At 37.0% G+C, this 22,494-nt stretch overlaps 1 protein-coding gene across 1 annotated transcript; it reads right to left on the bottom strand.

Moving 5' to 3' along the window:
- Nucleotides 1-1,058: 1,058 nt before the first annotated feature.
- On the bottom strand, nucleotides 1,059-22,084 carry LOC127659896 (transcription initiation factor TFIID subunit 7-like). The gene is made up of 13 exons (XM_052149874.1): nucleotides 21,851-22,084; nucleotides 21,614-21,647; nucleotides 21,275-21,351; nucleotides 8,632-8,710; nucleotides 8,296-8,429; nucleotides 7,959-8,082; nucleotides 7,795-7,853; nucleotides 7,279-7,351; nucleotides 6,751-6,861; nucleotides 6,436-6,630; nucleotides 2,416-2,528; nucleotides 1,900-1,959; nucleotides 1,059-1,532 (listed from the first exon to the last, which is right to left on the bottom strand). The coding sequence occupies exons 2-13, from the start codon at nucleotides 21,630-21,632 to the stop codon at nucleotides 1,488-1,490; spliced, it is 1,089 nt and encodes a 362-aa protein (XP_052005834.1). The 5' UTR covers nucleotides 21,633-21,647; nucleotides 21,851-22,084; the 3' UTR covers nucleotides 1,059-1,487.
- Between the last annotated feature and the right edge of the window lie 410 nt (nucleotides 22,085-22,494).

The following is a 22,494-nucleotide window of genomic DNA, read 5'->3' as shown; positions in this document are numbered from 1 at the left end:
ACAGCCTTATTCCAAAATGGATTAAATTCATTATTTTCCACAAAATTCTACAAACAATACCCCATAATGACAACGTGAAAGAAGTTTGTTTGAAATAGTCTCCCAGTTCCTGCGGCTGAAAAACATCCCCACAGAATGATGCTGCCACCACCATGCTTCACTGTAAGGATGGTATTGGTCAGGTGATGATGGTTTCCTCCAGACATGACGCTTGCCATTCAGGCCAAAACGTTCAATCTTTGTTTCATCACACCAGATAATTTTGTTTCTCATAGTCTGAGAGTCCTTCAGGTGCCTTTTGGCACACTCCAGGCAGGCTGTCATGTGCCTTTTACTGAGGAGTGGCTTCAGTCTGGCCACTCTACCATATAGGCCTGATTGGTGGAGTGCTGCAGAGATGGTTGTTCTTCTGGAAGGTTCTCCTCTCTCCACAGAGAAATGCTGGAGCTCTGTCAGAGTGACCATCGGGTTCTTGGTCACCTCCCTGTCTAAGGCCCTTCTCTCCCGATCGCTCAGTTTGGCCAGGCGACCAGCTCAAGGAAGAGTCCTGGTGGTTTCAAACTTCTTCCATTTATGGATGATAGAGGCCACTGTGCTCATTGGGACTTTAAATGCTACAGACATTTTTCTGCAGCCTTCCCCAGATCTGTGCCTCGATACAATCCTGTTTCGGAGGTCTACAGACAATTCGTTGGACTTCATGGTTTGGTTTGTGCTCTGACATGCACTGTTAACTGTGGGATCTTATATAGACCGGTGTGTGCCTTTCCAAATCATGTCCAATCAACTGAATACTTATGTACATGTGATTTTTTCATTTTCAAACAAACTTCTTTCCCGTTATCATTATGGGGTATTGTTTTTAGAATTTTGAGGAAAATAAAGAATTTAATAAATTTTGGAATAAGGCTGTAACATAACGCAATGTGGAAAAAGTGAAGTTCTGTGAATACTTTCCGGATGCCCTGTATGTACAGTGCAAATTTTTTCATACATTATCAAAATGGAAAACTTCTGATTTGTCTGCTTATTTCAAAGCACTTGTTCAGTTTAGGCCATAATGCATAGATTCACTGTAAAGTACTGCTTCTAAGATTTCAAACGTTTCATATTTTGTGTTGGTTTACTTTGACAATAATTGTTTTTCTCATCAGCCCGATGGCGGGCCAATCAGCTAATTTACACAACTTTGAACCTGAAGTCTTGATGTTTATTAAAAATATCTCATGGACATGTCAGGTTACAACTACCAATTTATTTGAAATACTGCAGTTTACTCAAAAATGCTACTGTTTAAAGTAGTCCCACATAAAATTACATACTGTATATAAAACCTAAGAGGCATGATTAGGCATTACAGAAACGTTGAATCCATTAGAATTTACGGAAACTCTTAAAAGTTCCAATTCAGTTATGACATGGTGATGCATCCAGCAGTCATCGCTGGGTGGTTCTTTGCATTGTGTCTTCTTGGTAACTGTCAAGGATCACTTCTCGATCAGTGAGTCCAGCTGCTCTTGCAGGGAGGCCAGCTGTAGGAACAGAATAGCAGTGATGGATGACTAAATGTAGGGGTACAATTGAAGTCCAAGTAAAATATGATCAACTACACCTCCAACGTTGTTACTTTCTTCCCCTTACGCCATTATTAGTCAGTTTAGCCGTAAACAAACAGATGAAGGAGAAAATTACAATTATTATTGATCAAGGGCCAATGGTTGGGGTGAATAAAAAAACAAAAACAACAAAAGGTAATGCAATAACAGCTCTTCTACTCACCAGTATTCAATAATGAAAATTACATTCAGCAAAAGCAATAAGATTATGTGGAAGTAATTGAGAGTTAATGATTTTGAATGCTACATTCATGCAGGCCTTTGGGTTTGCATGTAAACAAACCTGTTCCATCTCTTGCTCCTCTTGATTGATCATATCATTCAAGAGAGTCTGGAAACGATACTGTAAGGGAAAGAGAGAGCTGATATGAGCCATTTATGAATGTCTGGGCTGCTTATACACAAATCAAGTAAATGAGCTCAGAAGAGCATGACCTTTGCCTGTCCGTTGCGACTGTAATGGCAGCGGACAAATGTAGCCAGTGCAGTGCTCAAAGCCCAGTTGAAATGACACCATTAAACCACACATCTGATGCTGTTGTACAGATCCTAAATCCTCCCAATGGAGCAGTTAGCAGAGAAATTAATTTATATGCTTTTTGTGAGTTATATAAAGAAAGCTGATTGCAGAAATGTAATATTTATGCATAAAAAGACTTTCTTGGGCCTTTTGAACTGCACAAGTCTATGTAGCCAAGGTTAGGCGTTTACATGATGTAGTGTGCCAGTGTCTCTTGCAGGGGCAGGAACATTTGTACCTTTTAGTGCATTTTAGTGTCTGTAGGTCAATAAAACTCACTCTCAGAGCTTGATTTTCCACCTCCATGATCAATTTCTCTTGTTGCTTTTTGCGGGCACGTGTCTCCTGCAGCTTGGCCTTCAGATTGTTGATCTGCATTTGGTACTCCATTACTGCAAATCAAACAGAGTCTGTGAGCCCTACATATGAGCCCTAGTTAACATGCATAGTTTAGTAATAGACCCTGATGTCCTATTGAGCATTCTTTTTCATTTGAGAGCTAGTATATCAGCAAATGCTCCTTTTATCGGAGGTCCCAATTATCTGAGAATCCATCACGCTCTAATGCTCAACCCTTCAGGCTGCATAAATACCGAACAGCAGCTCTTACAATCTGCACTGACAGAGAATACGAATTCTGAAACATATTTAGAGAGCACACACACACCTATTCAATGTATTTGTGTATAATAGATAAGAACTGCCAGACATTTAAGAACATTCTGTCAATGATCAATAAAGCTGAGAATACTCTCGGGCATTTGGAAATGCAGTACATGACTTAAATTTTAAAACACCTCTCTTTAATTTACAACAGATACAATATTATTTATCAAGAGAATATGGCCATTTCTCAAATCCAAATGAGCTGCCTACCTAGACAGTAGGGATGACAAAAGTACATGTACTTGTCAAAAGTACCAGTACTAAGTATAAATATTCAAATTAAAAATTATTTATGCTCCAACAGCATCGGTTGAGAAACAGATAAATATTTAAATCCTTTTTTTTTTTACTATAAATCTCCACTTTCACTTTCAAAATGTGAAAGAATGCAAAAGTGAAAGTGGAGATTTATACTGAAAAAGGACTTAAGGCCCATTCCCACTGCAGGGGCTAAAGCTTTCCCCCATGGACTAGTACTTTTCATCGCTTTTGCACCTAAGGAACTATAGTTCCTCGTAGCTGTGTTAAGATATTTTTAACTCCTACTATGGGGTGGGTACTTTTGGGGCATAAGGCCCTTACTCACTGCAGTGGCTAAAGCATGTTTTAGGTACTTTAACTTGGGACTAGTACTTTTTGTTGCTTTTACACCCAAGGAACTATAGTTCCTCTGAGCCATTTTTGGAGGATTTTTAACTCATACTCTGGAGTAGGTACTTTGGGGGCGTATAGGGACTGTGGGAGACTGTGGGAGGTGCTGCAGCCTGTGATTGTCCAAAAACCTATGACGCACAAAGCATTGAGAAAGGAGAAGAGTCGACAGCTGCCATTTGTAAACAACTAGCCGCTAGCTTGCTACTCAGAGGATTTTAAAATTTCCTTAAAAGAAATAAAATAAATGTATATAAACAGGATCACCCATTTCACATGTGTGTGGGTGTGTGGGTGACTTCACCAGGAGACATATGTACTGTTTGTACTGTGTGACTATTCAGAAAATAAAGTGATTTCTGGATTACTACACAGAATTTTTCCTGGGATGACGAATATAAATAATCAGATGTTTATCGAGAGTGGGAAATTTAACTCTATTATACACTTAACAGTCATGAAATCAAGTGTACATGAGGGAAATATTGCGTGCCAGTTATTATGTGGTTAACTTGCATCAAGACGTCTGCTTTAAGTAAATGTGTGAGTATTTCACTACAGTCATTAATGTTGTGTCATAAAAGCCTTTACTGTAAAAGAACAACTTAATAAATAGGTTTATATTGCATTTTCAACATGTTGTTCACAGAGTTCAGTGTGTACTGCATGGCAGCGAGGTGTCTCTCCTCTTACTCTGGCTGCAGCACCACACGCATCATTCACGTGCCAAACTGTGCCTGAAGATAGCAAAGTCTGAAAATGGGAAAATGCTGCCTTTGTTGGCTGTATAATGACGTAGGATGGAATAAAATGCTTTTTAAAGAGACCAGTTCAGAGACCAGTTTTCTTAAGAGTTCCACTAATCCCTATACACACACCTGACTGTGTGGCAACACATAGCTCCAATGCCATCATTGAGTTTGCTGATGATACGACGGTGGTAGGTCTGATCACTGATGAAACAGCCTACAGAGAGGAGGTGCACACTCTGACACGCTGGTGTCAGGAGCACAACCTCTCCCTCAACATCAGTAAAACCAAGGAGCTTGTAGTGGACTTCAGGAAGAAAGACAGAGAACACAGCCCCATCACCATTAATGGAGCACCGGTGGAGAGAGTCAGCAGTTTCAAGTTCCTCGGTGTCCACATTACTGAGGAACTCACATGGTCCGTCCACACTGAGGCCATTGTGAAGAAGGCTCATCACGCGCCTCTTCTTCCTGAGACGGCTGAGGAAGTTTGGAATGAACCGCCACATCCTCACACGGTTCTACACTAGTACTGTAGGGAGCATCCTGACTGGCTGCATCACCGCCTAGTACGGCAATAGCACCGCCCACAACCGCAAAGCCCTGCAAAGGGTTGTGTGAACTGCCAGACACATCATCGGAGGTGAGCTTCCCTCCCTTCAGGACATATATAACAGGCGGTGTGTGAAAAAAGCTCGGAGGATCATCCGAGACTCCAGTCACCCGAGTCATGGTCTGTTCTCACTGCTACCATCAGGCAGGCGATATCGCAGCATCAGGACCCGCACCAGCTGACTACATGACAGCTTCTTCCCCCAAGTAATCAGACTTTTGAACACTTAATCTCTCACGATCAATATACATCAGCACTGCACTTTATTAATCTTATTATTTCAACTACTGTATATATACAGTATATTATTATTTTTTTATATACTTTTTATTTTTTTTGTATGTGCATTCTATATTGTTTGTATTGTTTACTGTACATTGTATATTATTATTGTGTTGTGTAATTATGTGTACATTTGATATGTAAATTGTGTATATAAAATGTGTAAATATGTTGTTTATTGTAATTGGTATATGTCTCGTCACTGTCATGACTGCTATGTTGCTCGGAACTGCACACAAGACTTTCATCCACTGTTGCACTTGTGCATATGGTCGTGTGACAATAAAGTGATTTGATTTGATTTAATCCAATAATGCTGTTGTTTAAACCATAAACTGGTAAGGCAGCAAGGCAGCTGCATTTGTTTTCGGATACAGCCAAAGTTAACAAAAATGTAGCTCAGATCCTGGCGTCCTCTGTCGATGTTGTTGATTTCGCTGCTGTTGAATCATGCGTACCAGAAATGTCAGAAGAAAAATGGTCGATAATAGAAAATGTCACTACAGGGGTTAGTTTTGTGAATGCAAATGCAAAAGATGAAAAGTCTCCTCGGGTGTTTCGTTCCTCATAGTAGTTCTAAGAAAGTTACTAAGTGAAAAGTACCGGGACTGTAGGTGGGAAAGAGGCTTTAAATATTGATCGGTTTCTCACCGACACTTATCATATCACTTCTGAAGACATTGATTAAACCACTGGAATATTGGATTATTTTATGTAGCCTTAATGTGATTTTTTGAGCTTTAAAGTTCTGGTCAACATTCACTTACATTGTTTGGACCAAACAGACCTCATATATTCATCTAAAAATCTTGTCTGTGTTCAGCAGAAGTAAGTCATACACTGGGATAGCATGACGGTTAGAAAATATTTGGGTGAACTATCCCTTTCAAAACATTGTTTCGTAAGACAAGTAATAATGTTCCCGTGTTGTATCAAAACAATATTAACAAGACATCTGATGAAATAAGGTAACTCTATGGTTTAACCCTTTCCAGAATGTGTAAACAAAAGGTGTGGTGGCACAATTCTGAGCAGCATTTTTAATTTTTGCCTGTTTTAGCCTAATGCCAATGTGACGTTGAAGACACCCTGCCAGCATAGAGGCAGAGAGCTGTCAGGAGGCCGGCTTGAGAGATGAAGCCAAGGTCAACTGCATCCATCAACTCCACTAAACAATCGATACCGAAATCTGACCCTAAATTCAGCATTCAGTTGGCTGTTGTTTGTCTGGTGGCTTGTCTCCCTGGGATACTGAATTGCAATTTTAAATTGGGCTTGAGCTGCAGTCCTAATGACATGCAGTATTTGATCATAACAACGCCTGTACTGCCTTCCTACCGATCTGATTGTTCCTGTCGTTCTCGTCTCTTCCTCCATCAGTCTCATTAAGTTTCTCATGGAGCTGCCTGACCATGTCATCTTCAGGGTCCATGATGTTAAGATCTTCATCGTCATGGCGGTCTCCCTCCTCGTCCTCATCTTCACTGCTACTACTGATGTCGTTGAAGATCTCTCGAAGCTCATCGTGCTGGACTAAGTTTGGAGAGAAAAGGGATTGATGCTGGTAATTATTAAGAATTTATGACAGAGAGAGCGTAAGAAAAATTCAAAAGCAATCTGTGTTTTATGAAGGTCTCTGATCGGATCACTTACCCGATGAGCCGTGACCCTTGTGTCCGGAGGTTCCAGGTGAGGAATCCAGGTTCGACAGGGATAAGTTGTTGTCAGGTTCTTTGAACTCATCCTCATTAATCACCTCCCATCCTGACCATTGGGTCAAGGTTTATAAACCAATAATAATCCCTTTATCATAACCCAATATTTCCTTTATCTCTTCATCCCTCTGGGTTTTTCAACCAGCTCATTCTCTTGTTTGCTACATACCTGTGCAATGAGCTCCACAAATTTGTACGGGACTCATGTCACCTTTTTTTCCCTCTTTCACTGACTGCCATACTGAGCTTCATATCCACTTCCTTCCCAATTACTCAATATATTTTGTGAGCAAGTCTGCCACCTGGTAGAAAGGCTTGGCATGACATAAAAGAAGTCTGGAGATTTCTACAATAGCAATGACACTTTCATCTAAATTGGACATAGGATTTGCAGCAACAAAACACAAGAGGAGAAAACAAACTAAATAAAACAATGGAATGGACAGCATTTGTGGTAAAAGGATACGAACACTGACGGCTTCGGCATCTGTGCTCAAGAGCCTCTTCACCTCCTTTTCCACATCAGGAGACTCAATGTACTGCAGGTCAGGATAAATCAGATTAGAATTCAGTCCCAAGAAAAGCGTACTTGCTGCATGCACGCATCCAAACGCACACATAGTACTAACAGTAGAGGCTGGCTGCTTGCCAAAAACACATTAGCGATTAAAAAAGGGAGCCAAATCAGTAGCTAGCAGCAACTTAAAGGACAGTTATTCAAGAGTCAGAGAAGATCCTTCCACTAACTTACTCGCTGTCACTTAAATCAGTGCAACAGCCAAACTGCTTTCTTGCATGCCTTGGTGGCAAATGAAGATGGAGATGCTTAATTTATATGTAAATCTTGGCTTTACCATAAACTTATTTCTCTTTTCCAGGAAGATCATTTTTTTTCTCTACCTTTGGATTATAAAGGATAGTATAATCCTTCAGAAACGCAGAAGAATGGGGGATATGCTTGAGTTAAATGAAACGAGGTTACCTTCTTCCTCGCTGTCTTCCTGAACCGCCTCTTTCTCGTATTCTTCAGCGGGAGAGTAACTGAAGACAGATGTAATTGGACATTAAATGGGTTCAATCACTCAGTTACGCATAGACTGTCTCCTCATTCGCCCCAAACCAATTACCAGCAGGAGAGGTACTTACTGCCGTGGTTCCAGACAAACTTCTTGTCTTTGTCCTTGTCTTTCTTTTTGCTTTTGGAGTCTGTAGTGCCAGTGGGCTCCTCTAGAGGAGGGTAGAGGTCTCCATCCAAAGTGCATACTAGCATCTTAAAACAGGAGAATTAATAGTGATTTGGCCATGAGGGCTTGCTGAAGCTCATATTAATGTCTGCATATCCACATTACACAATAAATAATCTAAGATTGCAAAGAGGCAATTTAGTCCAAAGCAACGTTGGACATTTTTTAAGACATTTCAGTGGGGGTGAAACTCAAACTGCCTCTTTTCTCTGTCTAGATAAAATGTTGGGAGAACTTACCTGACAGATATCAGCAGTTTTGTAGAGGGTCTTTTTGTCAACAGTTTTTAGCGATTCCAGGATGCAGGGTAAATCCACTAATTTACAAGCTAAAGGGACACGGTCCACACGTACAATCCCATGGCGACCATCAGCTAGGAATGTGGCAAAAAAACATAATAGATATTTGTGCAATGGAAACAGATGACATATATAGTATTATACATAACAAGTCATCAACATTTTTACAAATAAGTGATTTATAATTTCAGGGTGTGTAAATTGAAATTCAATATGTACAATGTACAGATATACTGACTGTTCATCTCACATAACTTTACGTTTCTCTGCACTTACCATGCAACTCTATAGTAAGTCTGTCTTTCATGTTCATGCTGCTAGACTGGGCGATCCGTCTTACTGTAGAGGCGTATTCCTAAAATCATACCATGATTCCATTATACAAAATTAAAGTTAAGCTCAATCAACAGAATTTGTGGAATAATGTTGATTACCACAAAAAACATTTTGACTGAAAAAAGAAATCGAGGTTACATTGAGACACACAAGTGAATGGGGCCAATATTTGGAGAGTTTAAAAGCAGACATGTGAAGCTTATAATGGAGGTCTCAAACAGTGTAAACCTGCAGTGAGTGACAGCAGTCATTGTAATGGGAGACTTTGTTGCGTTGCTCGATTTCTGTGTATAATGTATTCAAAATGTATATATTTATTTATATTTTTGATGCCAAATCAGCAGCAATGGCTATATTCATGGCAAAGATGACAGTGTTCAAATAAACAATGTTAACAATAGTTTGACAGATACAAAAATCCATATAACAATAATAACAGTAGAAGTAATAACAATTATATAGTGTTTTACAGTTTAGTATGTGATAGGAATTCAAAAATTTTCCCGGAGAGACCTTTTTGAAAATGTCCATACATATATTTTCTGAATAAAAGCGTTGTCTAATATAATTTAGATATGGACATTCTATCAAAATATGTTTTACTCTCAAGAAATTCTTGCATAGATTACAAACCGGTTTCTCTTCCCCTTTCAATAGGTATGAATGAGTGAGTCTTGAATGACCAATTCGACATCTCGTATATACAACCTGGTCTATTTTCAAAGAGGAAATAATAAACTCCTTGATTTAGTACTGGGTTCACTTCATATAGTTTGTTATATATGCATTCATTCCATTCCATTCGCCATTTGTTGTGAATGTACAGATTCAACGTGGGTTTAACATCAGATGCAGGTATATTACATTCTGTCATGTCCAACTGAAGTGCTTCCTTAGCCGCTTTATCTGCCTGTTCATTGACAGCCAATCCCATACGGCCTGGTAGCCAACAAAAGACAATATTGAAATCTTATTTTTTTTTTAAAGAGTCCACTTTTCCAATTATACTAATAATTGTAGGTTGTTCTGTTTTCAGAGATTCTAGTGCTTGCAGGCAGGATTTAGAATGTGTACAAATTAGAAAGTGACGTGGTTGTTCCTTTTCTATTTGTTCTAAAGCTAGTAATAATGCACAAGCTTCTGCTGTGAAAATTGAACTTTGTCAAGGAATACACTTGCCAAAACGTTTTGGGCCAATCACTACTGCAGCAGATACATGACTGTCTGACTTTGATCAGTCTGTGTACACTGGTACATGAGATTGTAAGCTGCATCTTATGGCCAGGAATTTCTCCTGGTAGACGTTTGGATGATTTATCTTTTTAGTATACTGAGCCAGGTTCATCATGATAGTTGGTATTTTAATATTCCAGGGCGGTACAGGGACAGATGTGTCAATGTTAGGATATCCAGATTAATGTCCTCTAAGTGTGATTTTGTGCAAATTCTAAAAGGACTGATGTGTCTGGATTCATACCGGTGTGAATGTTGAGGATGAAAGACTGAAGGATATGCTGGGTTACTTTCATTAGCTTTTCGTTTAACTGCATATTTAATGGCCAATTTCAGCCTTCTTTTATATAGTGATGTTATCTTGCTTCTGTATACATGCTTTGGATCAGAGAGCTCCTCAATCCTCTATGATGTACTGAATCCAACATTTGAATATATGACTTCCTGGCAGATCCATACACTGCACTCCCATAGTCCATTTTTGATCGAACAAGTGTCCTATAGTCTCAAGAGTACTTCACAATCTGCACCCCATTTGATCCTTGCTAGTACTTTTATAATATCCATTGCTTTGAAGCATCTATTCCACAGCATTTTGATAGGAGGAATGAAGGATAGTTTATTATCAAAAGTCCAAGGAATTTGATCTCTTTTATGACTTTTATAGGTTCCTTTTCCAAAAAGAGTTCTGGCTCGAGGTGCATAGATCTCAAAATACAAAAATGCATACATACGGTTTTTGATTGAGAAAATGTAAATCCATTTTGAACTGACCAGTCATACATTTTATTTATACACATTTGTATTTGTCGGTGAATTACGTTAATATTTTTGCCTTTATAACAAACATCATCTACATATAGGCTACAGAATATATTTGGCCCCATAACATTTACAATCCTGTTAATTGTAATGCTAATTAATAGATTAATTAATAGTTACTAAAAGTACACTTCCTTGGGCCTCTCGTGATTCTTGTACATGCAATTCAGATAGCACGTTTCTTACTCGAACACAAAAAACTCTATTAGATAACAAATTGGAAATAAAAATGGGTAGACATCCCCTGAAACCCATATTGTACAAATCTTTTAGAATGCCATACCTCCACGTACTATCATAAGCTTAAAAAATACTGCTACTACATGTTCTTTTTTAATAAACCATCTCGAACAAAAGACTTTCCCCTCGTCTACATCCACATTGATATTTACTGATCTTTTAATCATTCATTCCATGGTTTTGCATAGGCAGATGGTTAAGGCTATTAGGTGATAGCTGTTTGGGTCAGTCTGGTCTTTTCCTGGTTTAGGTATTGGTATAACGGTTGCTTCTTTCCAGTTAGCTGGTATTTTTCCTGATTTCCAAATGCTATTGAGTACATTCAGTAGGATCAATAGTATATTTTGGGGTAGAGGTTTCAGGAACTGATAGTGAATTGGATCAGGCCTAACTGCAGTGTCATTGAGTTTTTAATAGCTTTCAGAAGTTCTTCCTTTGTAAAAGGCTGATTATACAGTTTGGTGTTATCCGAAGATTTATTTGTATTTTTAAATATGGGAAGGCCGTATTCTAGTGATGAATTTCTCTTTAATGTCTCTGCCAGTTTATTAGCAAAATCCTGTTTCGATGTTAGTAATGTATCCTGATTTTGTATATGTTGTATTTGTAGTCCTCCTTCCTTATTTTTCATCTTTTCGTCATATCCCATACTTTCTTTGTTGGTGTCTGTGACGTTAAACTTGATAGGTATTTTTTCCAAATCTGCTTCTTTGTTTCATTAATAATTCTTTGTGCTTGTGCTCTATACATTTTCAATCTGATGAGATTTTTGGTTGCTGGATGTTTATTAAAGGTTCTTTCTGCCTTCTTCCGATCAGCAATAGCCATATTACAGTCTTCACTGAACCATGGGTTTCTCCGACATCATGACTTTGTTGATGTTTTTGGCACAGATTTTTCTGCTATTTCAATCAGAATATCAGTGAATTGCTTTATCAGATCTTGATATTCTTGCCAGTCTATACTGAACTTCTCATAACAAAGTTTTTGGAAATTATACCAATTCGCTTTTTTTCAATTGCCATCTTGAAGTGTCTTGTTGCATATCAGTGGGTGATGAATGTGCTGTGGCTATTAAAGTCACCCATTAATACATTCATACGTATGGTGAAGGTAACTGTTCTACCATTTTGTTTAGTTCGTGTTGTCACAGAGGCATCAGGGGGTATATAAATAGAGCACATATTTGTGCTATTACGAAGAGTTAGACGTACAGCTACCGCTTGCAGGTTTGTATTTACTGGTATGTGGCTGTAGATTGTCATGTCTTACTAATATAGCTGATCCACCAGATGGACATTGTGTATTTTTGCCAAAAGTGTTATAGATGATAGACTTTTTCAGTGTCAGTTGTCTATCTATTGTTTGATAGGTTTCCTGGAGGCAGAAGGCAATGGGATTCAAAATAGCTGCTAGTTGCTTCAGTTCTGAAAAGTTTGCCTTAAATCCTCAACAGTTCCACTGAATTATATGATTCCTCATTTTCAAGTAGATAAGACAAGTATCTGCCCTTTACCATAGCATTTTGGAGACAAGCTTCAACTTTGCAATCTCTGTCATATCAAAATCGTTATTCTTTAAATGTTCAGTTTTTGTATTTTTCTTTCTTTTCTTGTATTTTGTTGTATCATTTCCCTCTCGAGGACTGGTTGTGCTCATTTGATGATCTTTCGTCTTCCTTGGCTTGGGTTTGACTTGTCATTATTTGACTTTGTGTTCCTTAATTCTTCTTTTTGATTGGGTCAAAAGTTCTGTTGCTGACATTTTGTGGTTTCTCACTGTTCACCCAGGTCAAGTCAGTCTGGCTGTCAGTGATGCTCATGGTTGGTTTCACCACAGAAGCATATGTTTTCCTCAGGTTAATGGATGGGGTCTCCTCAACCTTTTCTTATGCTTCAACACAGCTGATGCTTTCAACACATTTTATTCTTTGAATTTCTTTTTCCTTTATCCAAATTGGACATACTTTTTTGGGTGGGTGATTAGCTGAACAGTTGCTACATTTTGAACACCATGGTTCATGTCCTTCTTCTCCACAGTTGCAGCAGATTTCTTTTCTTTTTAATTTTTGACTGTTGTAGCATCTCAATGGGTTTGGAATAAAAAATATTGACCAGTACACTCACATATCCAATTTGGATCCTCTCCGGAGGTTGGGATTTATTAAAGGTTATAATGTAATGTATGTCTTAATTACCTGTTCTTCTTTTTTGATTGTGATCCTCTTGACATTCATTACACCTTGTTGAGTTAATTCTGATGCTATTGCAGCCTCGTCCATATGGTGTAACTCTCTGGTGTTTATAACTCCCTTGCTGCTGTTCAATGATGGGTGATAAAATACCTTTATCGGTACATTTGCCAACATATTTGTATGCATGATGTTTTCAGCATGGCTTTTCTTGGAGCATTCAACTAAGATTTGTCCGGATCTTAACTTATTTACATCTTTAACTGTTCCTGCAAAGCCTGAAACACCTTTCTGTATTGCAAATGGAGACAATTTTGTAAGAGGAATGTCTGTTATTTGTGATTCTAGCAGTATAAATCTCTGCCCATTTTCACCATTTTGTGAGTAAATACACCCATTATCTGATTCGTCATCCAACCCAGAACTCAAGAATGCTATTCTAAGACTAGTGTTGGTGCTGTTTTGGCGGCACTAGAGGGACCTTCACAATATTAGACAGGTGGTTTAAAAGTTGTGGCTGATCTGTATAAATATATTAATATAAGATGGTCTGACAATTTTTGTCTAACACTTCCGACTAGCCGGGACAATTATAACACAGGTTAACGGCATTAATTAAATGCATTGTTTTTTGTTTTTCATTAGGGCTAACAAATGAAATTATGAATGTTCACAATGTATATTTGTTTTTGATTTTCAGAAAGATTAAATAGCTAATACCTATGAAGCAACAGTTTTAATTGAATCAAAAGGATGACATTAGAGCATGAGCCAACCAAGCTATAATTTTAATGCTGCCATTAATTATTATTGATAGATTGCATTCTAAACATCAAAATGTAAAAAAATACAATACAAATATGATTAACAATTTAATCACAATAACACTCACTTTCTCCACACTGCTAAACGATGGTGGCAAAAGTGTCCCTTTGCGCCTGCTAGCGGTGATTTTGCGAACGTGTCTCACGTGTGAAAAGTTTTCAAGTGGCAGTACTTTCCGCGGTACTAAGGCTTAATCTGGTTGCTTACCCACTGTAACTTTGAGACAGTGAGTATTTTAATGTTTACAGATTGACCCCATTAACTTCCTTTGTAATGACTCACTGTAACCCAGATTTTTGCCTTTTTTAAAGAAAAGAAGGGACAAGTCAAAATTTAGTAGTGTAGTAATCAACATTATACCACAAATGCTGTTGATTAAGCTTAACTTGTAACAAACCATATTCAGTTCTGTGTATAATGTTCAAACTGTCACTTGTTGCAAATGTGTCCTTCAATATTCTGTGTGTGCTGTGAACACATTGTTAATGTTGTGTTGTCTATCTGCACAATTAAACTGACTTATGCAAATATAGCACCAGGATTGATTTGAGGACAATCATTTTGTCACCCATGTTAGCACATTTCTTGAACAACAATAAAGTTAGACTTGATTTGAATTATCAATAATTTGTGACACTATGGCTAGGTTTACATGCACTTATTTTCATAAATATGAATAAATTGAATCAGATTACAGATTCCAAATGTATTGTTTATACAAATATTCATTGACATGTGCATTACATGTATTCCAAACAAAACTTCTGCGCATGAGAAGAGCGTCAGTCATTGCATTCTGAAGAAGCGGAGAAAGGCTGAGAAAGTGAGAATGGCACCAAAGTAATTGTAAACAGCTTTCTTATGTTACTCACTCTACTCTGCAAATGAAGAATTCGAAGCAGCATCTAAAACCCTGTGTGACTTAACCATATTTGCCTCATACCCATTCCTCCACTATAACAGAAGGTTACTCTCTGGATGAGAGTACTTAGACTGGTGGGTGAGAGTTGTCCTTGTTGTCTCAAAGGAGTTTACAGATGTGATAAGGAAACAAAATAATAGGGACTTTAAGCAACAGCTGTGGATGGGACGCTAAGCAAAAATCACTAAGAAATAATCATGGCAGAATGAAACTTTTAATTATTTAAGAACAAAACAGGCTATTTAAAACAGCAAGAGAAGAGTGTTTGCATCGTTAAATAACTGTCAGAAGAGGAGTTTTACTCTTGTATGATATAAATAGCCAACATCTGAAACCTATGTATTTTTATTAATAGGCTATCTATTAGGGATGGACACAAGTACTTGAGTACTCGGACGTGACCGCAATGAAACAGTGAAAACGATGATCGATGGTGATCATACATGATGTGACTTTTCACAATTCGAAATTCAGTGACAATTAACTGACAACTTAACACAAACGTGTCTGTGGCGAGCAGGGTGTGGATGAGCGAAGATGGTGAAGAGCGAGGCCGAGATGGATGCCTGGGGTGAATTATCCCTTGCATCTGTGGACGATTACGGAGTTAGCGGATGAGGGATAAAGACCCACCCTTCCATTTGAGGAGGGTGTTTAGCTATTTACACTTCACTTTGCATCATCTCTTGTAAAACGTGTTCTTACATTTACTTTCATTTTTAATTAATAGTTTATACATAATTATACAAAATTCGTACAAACATATACAATTCACAACAAGTGTGAATACATTAACAACAATGGAGATATCTTTATTATATCATACAAAATACTGATGTGGTGAGAAGTTGTGCTTATAGACTAACTGCTAAGCCTGCAGTGCCCGCTTGTGGACATTTGCGAGTTTAGTTGGGATATTTTCAATAGAAAAATTATATTTTATAAGAAAACAAATGCCACCCAAAGAATTAAATATAAATTTAGGAAAAATATTCCATATACTATCTTTGTTAATGTTATATTCAATGATCTATTTTATTTTAAAAACAGTATTTAAGTCTGTATAATTTAACACCTCAAGGCCCCCATATTACTTATTATTATTTATAATATATTTTTATCTAAGTAGTGTTGTTTTTTCCTACATATGAAATCATATAGAATCTTATACAATTCCTTGACCACATTTTCTGGAACTTCCATTGACATTGATACATAGACAGACCTAGAAATTCCTTCTGTTTTTGAAAATAAAAAATGGCCAAATAAGGACAAATCTCTCATCAACCTCATATTAAATCTGTGTTTAATTCTCTCAAAAATAGGCTTACATTTTGTATGTGTTTATTTGATTAAGATCTTTACAAACCACTATACCAAGATATGTAACAGTGTCTTTAATTGTTATTCCACTCATTTCTTTCAAAACACAGTCTTTAAGAGAAAATAAGATGGACTACTTCTTATTCATCTTTAATCCAGATACCTCAGAAAATTAATCTATACATCTAATTTCTCTACATTGTGGTTTCATCTGCAAATGCTAAGTTTAATATCTTTGCCTAACACTGAGATTCCCTGAAACTTGATTTTTTTTATATGAGTTACCATCACTTATGTAACTAATAAAAAAAGAAAAGGTGATATAGGGCATCCTTGCCTTATCCCATGTCTCTTATCAAATCTCTGACAGGTACTGTGAGACAACTGGACTGAATTATTGCATCCATTATAAAGCGTTTTAAGGCCCCCCCCAAAACAAAGCCAAAATTATAAATAAAAGAATAAACATAAAAGAATGTTCAATAGTATCAAACACTTTATAAAAGTCAATAAAGCCATCATCTGCAATAAAATGTTTGTAGTCAATTAAATCTAAAATGTATTTAATATTCTATCCAATATAACGTCATTTCATAAAGCCTGATTTTTCTTCATCAATTATTTTATTCTTTCTGCAAATATTACAGAATACATTTTGTCATCATTGTTTAACAAACTGATTGGTCTCCAATTTTCTAAGTATCACTTATCTAATGTTACTCTTGAGTGATGCAGGAAGTTCTCCCAAATCAATCGATTCTTTGAAGACAGCAAGTAAAATGGGTGCAAGATCATTAAAGGTTTTATAAAACTCCCCTGTCAATTTTTTTTTCAATTTATTTGTCAATTATGGTCTTAATTTTATTGCAAAATTAATTATGTCTAAAACTACTATTTAATTTCCAATAACCTCTGTTAACTCTTAACTTGATTGACTACTTGACATATTAATCTTACTAGATATGCCTTTGTGATCAGTTAAAATTGATGATTTAATAGTAACAAAGTCAACTTAATTTTTCATATGTTCTGAATTTCTGCATTTTATGAATGTTTATTGAGTGATACTGTAAGTCTGCACAAAACAACCTAAGCCACATTTTCATGCAACCAAATAATCAGTTTATAATCCGATTGATAGCTCAAAAAAATAAGCCAAAAATCAATACGCGATTCCAAGGATTTTTCCCGATTACTCAGAGAATATTTGCTGATTTTTATATTTCCAAATGTTCAACCTTAAACATAAATTAATAAGTTCATTTCCACTAAAATCCACATAAAGGGGCCATCTATGCCATTTTTCAAACACTGTGTTGAAGTCCACACCCCAAATTACTTCTACAGAGGGAAATTTAGAATGTCTTCAATGTCCTGAAAAATGTACCCATTGGTTCTTTTATTGTTGGTGGCATATATGTTTATAAGCATTAATTTAATCTGCTTTATATCAATTAGAAGAATAATCCACCGACCTTGATCATCTGTTTTATGATTTAATATCTGTCCAGAAAACGGATCCCTTAAAATAGTGACACCTGCTGATCTATTAGAAGCTCCAAAAAATAAAAAATAAAATAAAAATATCTTGCAACCCCACTGACTCTTCCATAGAAGCACATCTTCTTTGCAGGCATGAGTTTCTTGAATGAAACAGAAATCTGCTTCTTTTCCTTTGCAAAACATGAATAAAGCTTTTCTTTTTTAACATATCTCGTATACCCCTGGCATTGACAGAAAAATTAACTTGAAGAAAACTTAATAGAACAATTAAGTGAACACTGAAATAAAAAGATGTAAGTGTTGAGTGTATAAAGGGTAATCTTTAACATGCTCAGAGATCAATCTCAAATAAGTCACTGATCTTGAGACCCCCCGTTATCCTGAATTGAATTAACAAAGTGCTTCATAAAAGCAATTATGTGACCTCACATAATAATGTCTTATTATCAGTGGTGACAAAAAAACAAAACAAATGTAAACAGTTTCTGTAGCTAAATAGCAATTTATAGTAATTAGCCTACAACAAACAGACTTAACATCGCCATACTGTTTTAATTTGAGCCAAAACACAGAACCCTTGTCAAATAGAGCAGTGGTTTAAGTTGTAAACTCTTTATCATCTATGATTGCCTTGATTCAAACAAAGAAGGCTCTCTTTCCTTCTTTCCTTGCTTTTTCAATCGCAGGCCATAGGAGATACCGTTTAGCTCTATCTTTCGTCCTGAGATCTTCTTTGAAGTACATCTTGTTTTTCTTGAGAATGCCGTTTCCCAGGGCTCCTTTCCATGTGAGGTTCCGCGCTGTACTGGATGTGAATCTTATCACTGCCGTTGGTTTCTTTCCCTTGCTGTTGTCTGAGCTTGGTCTGCCAAGTCGATGAGCAATACCCACATTGCTCGCTACGAAGTTACGTTCTTCCTCGGCAACAGCTTTGCAGATCTCCATCACCCGAGTCTTATTGTTGTCCTCAGTGATCTCGTTCAGCCCCTCCAAATGAAGAGTCCATCTGCGACAGTACCGATCTTGATTGCTTATTCTATCCTCCAATTCAGAAACCCACTTCAAAGTCGCTTCATTTTATTTTCAGAACATCGTTCTCCTTCTGAAAATTGTATATTTCAGAATGCACCACTTCCATTGCTTCTTTCAACAGGTTGATGCTTGCTGAATTTTTATCTCATCAGATGACTCTCTGATAATTTGGATGATGCTTTTTGAACCTGACATAACGTTAAGTCATCCGTTTCGTAACCTTGTGTGTGTTTCTTCGTAGGGGGTGCTTTGGATGGTGTATTTGGAGACGAATCACATTCACACCCCTTTTTGCTTTGAAAACGTAGGAGTGTGTTTCGCTGATAAGTCTTTTCTCTGTCATTTTTTGAGCTTCAATGTCCAGCTCTTCAGGGGCTGACAAGTCCATGACAGGTTTCAGTCTCTTCTATTAAAGCAAAAAACTCCAGAAATGATAATTAACTGCAGGCCTTTTCAAGAACCTAAATGTAATCAAAAACAAGTGTGACTTCTGTCTTAAATTAACGTTTGTAAGAGGTTCCCTGAAATTAGTTTAAGCGCAAGCACATCTATCTTGGTCTGGCCTCTACATTACTTTCCTAATCTGTTACATACAATCGACTGTCACAAAGAAGTTGCTTTAGAAGAAATGCTTTTGAAATTATGGTTTCGACATCAGGAAGTGAGTGAAGTCACATACACACCATGGAACACAGAACGCCATAACCGTACCTGCTGCTTAATGTCCCTATTAAGAATGATAGTTTTTTGCTTTATGTGATGTCATGAAAGAACATATGTGCCCTGAGAGTATTCAGTGCGAGCCTGCATACCCTTAATAATGTGTTTTGTCATTACTTTGTATAAATTATGTTCCAACGATGAGTATCATCTTGAAAACATGCACCACTGCTCTGTGCATGAACACAAGCTATTTTAGAATCCGATTGTAGGCATAGGCATATTCAAACGTTTACATGGCTAATATTTTCCTTTTAAACTGATTATTATAGATCTACACCATCCCTTTCAATCGGATGGAATTTCCATTTGGATCCAGTTCAATCGGATAATTTTTGTGTTTATATGAAAACTTTTCAATCCGATTGAGCTATCAATCGGATTATAAACTGATTATTTGGTTGCATGAAAACGTGGCTTAGGTTGTTTTTGTAAACACTTAAGGGGGTCGCACACCGAACGAGAAGCGCAGCGCAGCGCCACGTCTAGAACAACTCACAGGTATCGCACAACGGACGCGCACATTCTATTCGCGCAAGCTCAATTTTGAATCAACTCCTGGTAGAAGTCTAGAAGAGCTGCAGGATGGGTGAGTTTTAACTTGATGTATTATTTATTTTTTATGTTAACTGAATAATAGCTGATGTTTGAACCTTAATCAAGTAAAAGTGTCTTATCACGTTGTTAAGTCTGTTATTTTGTTGTAACGTTATCCGTTGTCTTGGCAACTATGTTACATAATACAATAGTATTTATTTAGCTAGCGTTTAGCTAACCCGAGTGAAAACGTTAACCAAACAAGTTATTTGATATATTCTTTTTTATTATATACGTAACTGACGATATGTTATTTCTTTGTAACATAATGTTATAATGGCAGTTACGTACAAGTTACGTATCACCCTCTGGTGCTATTTATTTAGGGGTTACTCCTCTCTGTCAAAAGCAACGTTTTTCTTTCAGTGAATGATGAATGTACTATATTTTAGTTTAATATTAGTTTTTCTATAATAATTTACAGTACTAGTGAATATTTTCTTCTAAATTATGCACTTTTCAACAGTCATAATTACATTTGGGTATATTTAACCTATGTAACCTATGAAGGCTTTTTTGTATAAATGCCCTGTTTTTCCTATTCTTCCCAAACAGACACAATTTTGACTGAGTATGGTTAGTATGGTAGAATATTGAAAAATGGCACAACAGGGGAAAATGAAAGATTTAAAAGGGCTATGTTTGTTATATATTTTTTCCAATATGACTTTATTCAAGCTGTTAAATTAGGAATTAAACTAAATGTATATTGCAGCACAGGGTGAAGTCAGTATGTACATTAACGACGATTTGAGACAAATAAATGTAAATTTAATATACAACTATGTAAATGGCGCTCTGTGGCGCGGCAGGGTTTTGAACAAGGTCCTGAGTCGTAGCTGGGCGCCGCGGACAGACGCCGAATGGCGCCGCCGGCGTGTGTACACTCATAGAGAATAATGTGTTCGAATTTTAAAGACATGGCGCTGCGCGACGCGGCGCAGCGCTTCTCGTTCGGTGTGCGACACCCTTTACAGTATCACTCAATAAACATTCATAAAATGCTGAATTCAGGACTCTCGAATCAAACGACACACTTAAACTATCAATTATTCAAATGGGTTCAAGTGGAAATGTTCTGGTAGTATGTACATTGTTAAAAAACAATATATATTGAATTTTACCACAATAGGTGAATGAAATTGAAATAGGTGAGTGAAGACACATGCACTGACCTGAGGAAGCCGCAGAATAAACTGACTCTCCAGCTCATGAGGAGCATCTTCTTTGTTTTTGGAACCCAACTTTGCCACTGAAACAGTGAAAAAAATATTTTTTTGTTCTTCACATCATGAAATTCTGCACACTAGGATCATAGGAGTGTAATGGAGATACGAACTGTCATTAAACCACAGTACAGTGATGGTTATATCATAGCACATTTGATACCAAGGTACTGAACAATTACCGTCTACAGTGTACTATGAGGTATGTCAAAGCATATAATGTACCATGGTAAATGTCCACGAAACCATAGTAATACCATGGTATACGTGTAGCCGACAAGATATTACCTTTCGTTTTGGAGGTCATCTTTGGCTCCTAATTCTGCATGGAAATAGAAAAAGGAAAATATTATGATATTTTCAGTATACCGACAAAGGACACACTGAGAAGATGTACTGTAAGACAGACTAAAAGCTATTTCAACTATCTTGTGGAAGTAAAATGTTGTAGAAATAAAATAAGTATACGAAAGTGATTAAATACGAGTACAATAAACGTATAAAAGGTGTTTATGTAATACTCACCGAACACCACAGAGCAGCTAATAGGCTAACGATCGACAGCTTTTCTATATAAAATCGTTAGATTAACTAGTTTAATACATTTCCTTCTCCAAAAATGATCTACAACATAAACTGACGTGAATTTTAAATATCCCATAAATTATTACGTTTATCATACGTAAATTACAATTATATTGTAAAAGAGGAAATAGCCTAAATGGGACATGATAAATGCTGTTGCTCGAACTGTTGTGCGGAGGCTCAGAAACTGAATGCGTTTCACTGCCACCTGTTGTTGAGAAGAAGCAAGTACACATTTGAGAATACGCAGGCTAAAGTCTACATTCTGCATATCGTCACCTTCCTAAAATAATTGCCTAAGTCATTTTTTGACAAAAATGATTTTTTTGCATAAGTCATCTCCTCATGATGCTGGCTACCTTTGGTAAAATCGCCCACATCCTCAGTTGAACAGATCATGCAATTCTACCCCTATAGTATAATGGCCTATGTCAAGTGTGTGACTTAGGCCGTTTTATTTTGCCTAAGTCAAAAGGCAATGAGACAATTTTACAAGTTTTTTAAGATGGCAGGTGCATCAAGAAGATGGAAAAGCTACTCAACCTCTGAAGTTATTTCCATGATTCAGGGCTCACCCCCTACTG

The sequence above is a fragment of the Xyrauchen texanus genome, chromosome 19, assembly GCF_025860055.1.
Source record: "Xyrauchen texanus isolate HMW12.3.18 chromosome 19, RBS_HiC_50CHRs, whole genome shotgun sequence".
In the NCBI taxonomy this organism is placed as follows: Eukaryota; Metazoa; Chordata; class Actinopteri; order Cypriniformes; family Catostomidae; genus Xyrauchen; species Xyrauchen texanus.
Note: the sequence above shows the minus strand (reverse complement) of the source record. Positions and strands in the feature narration are given on the sequence as shown.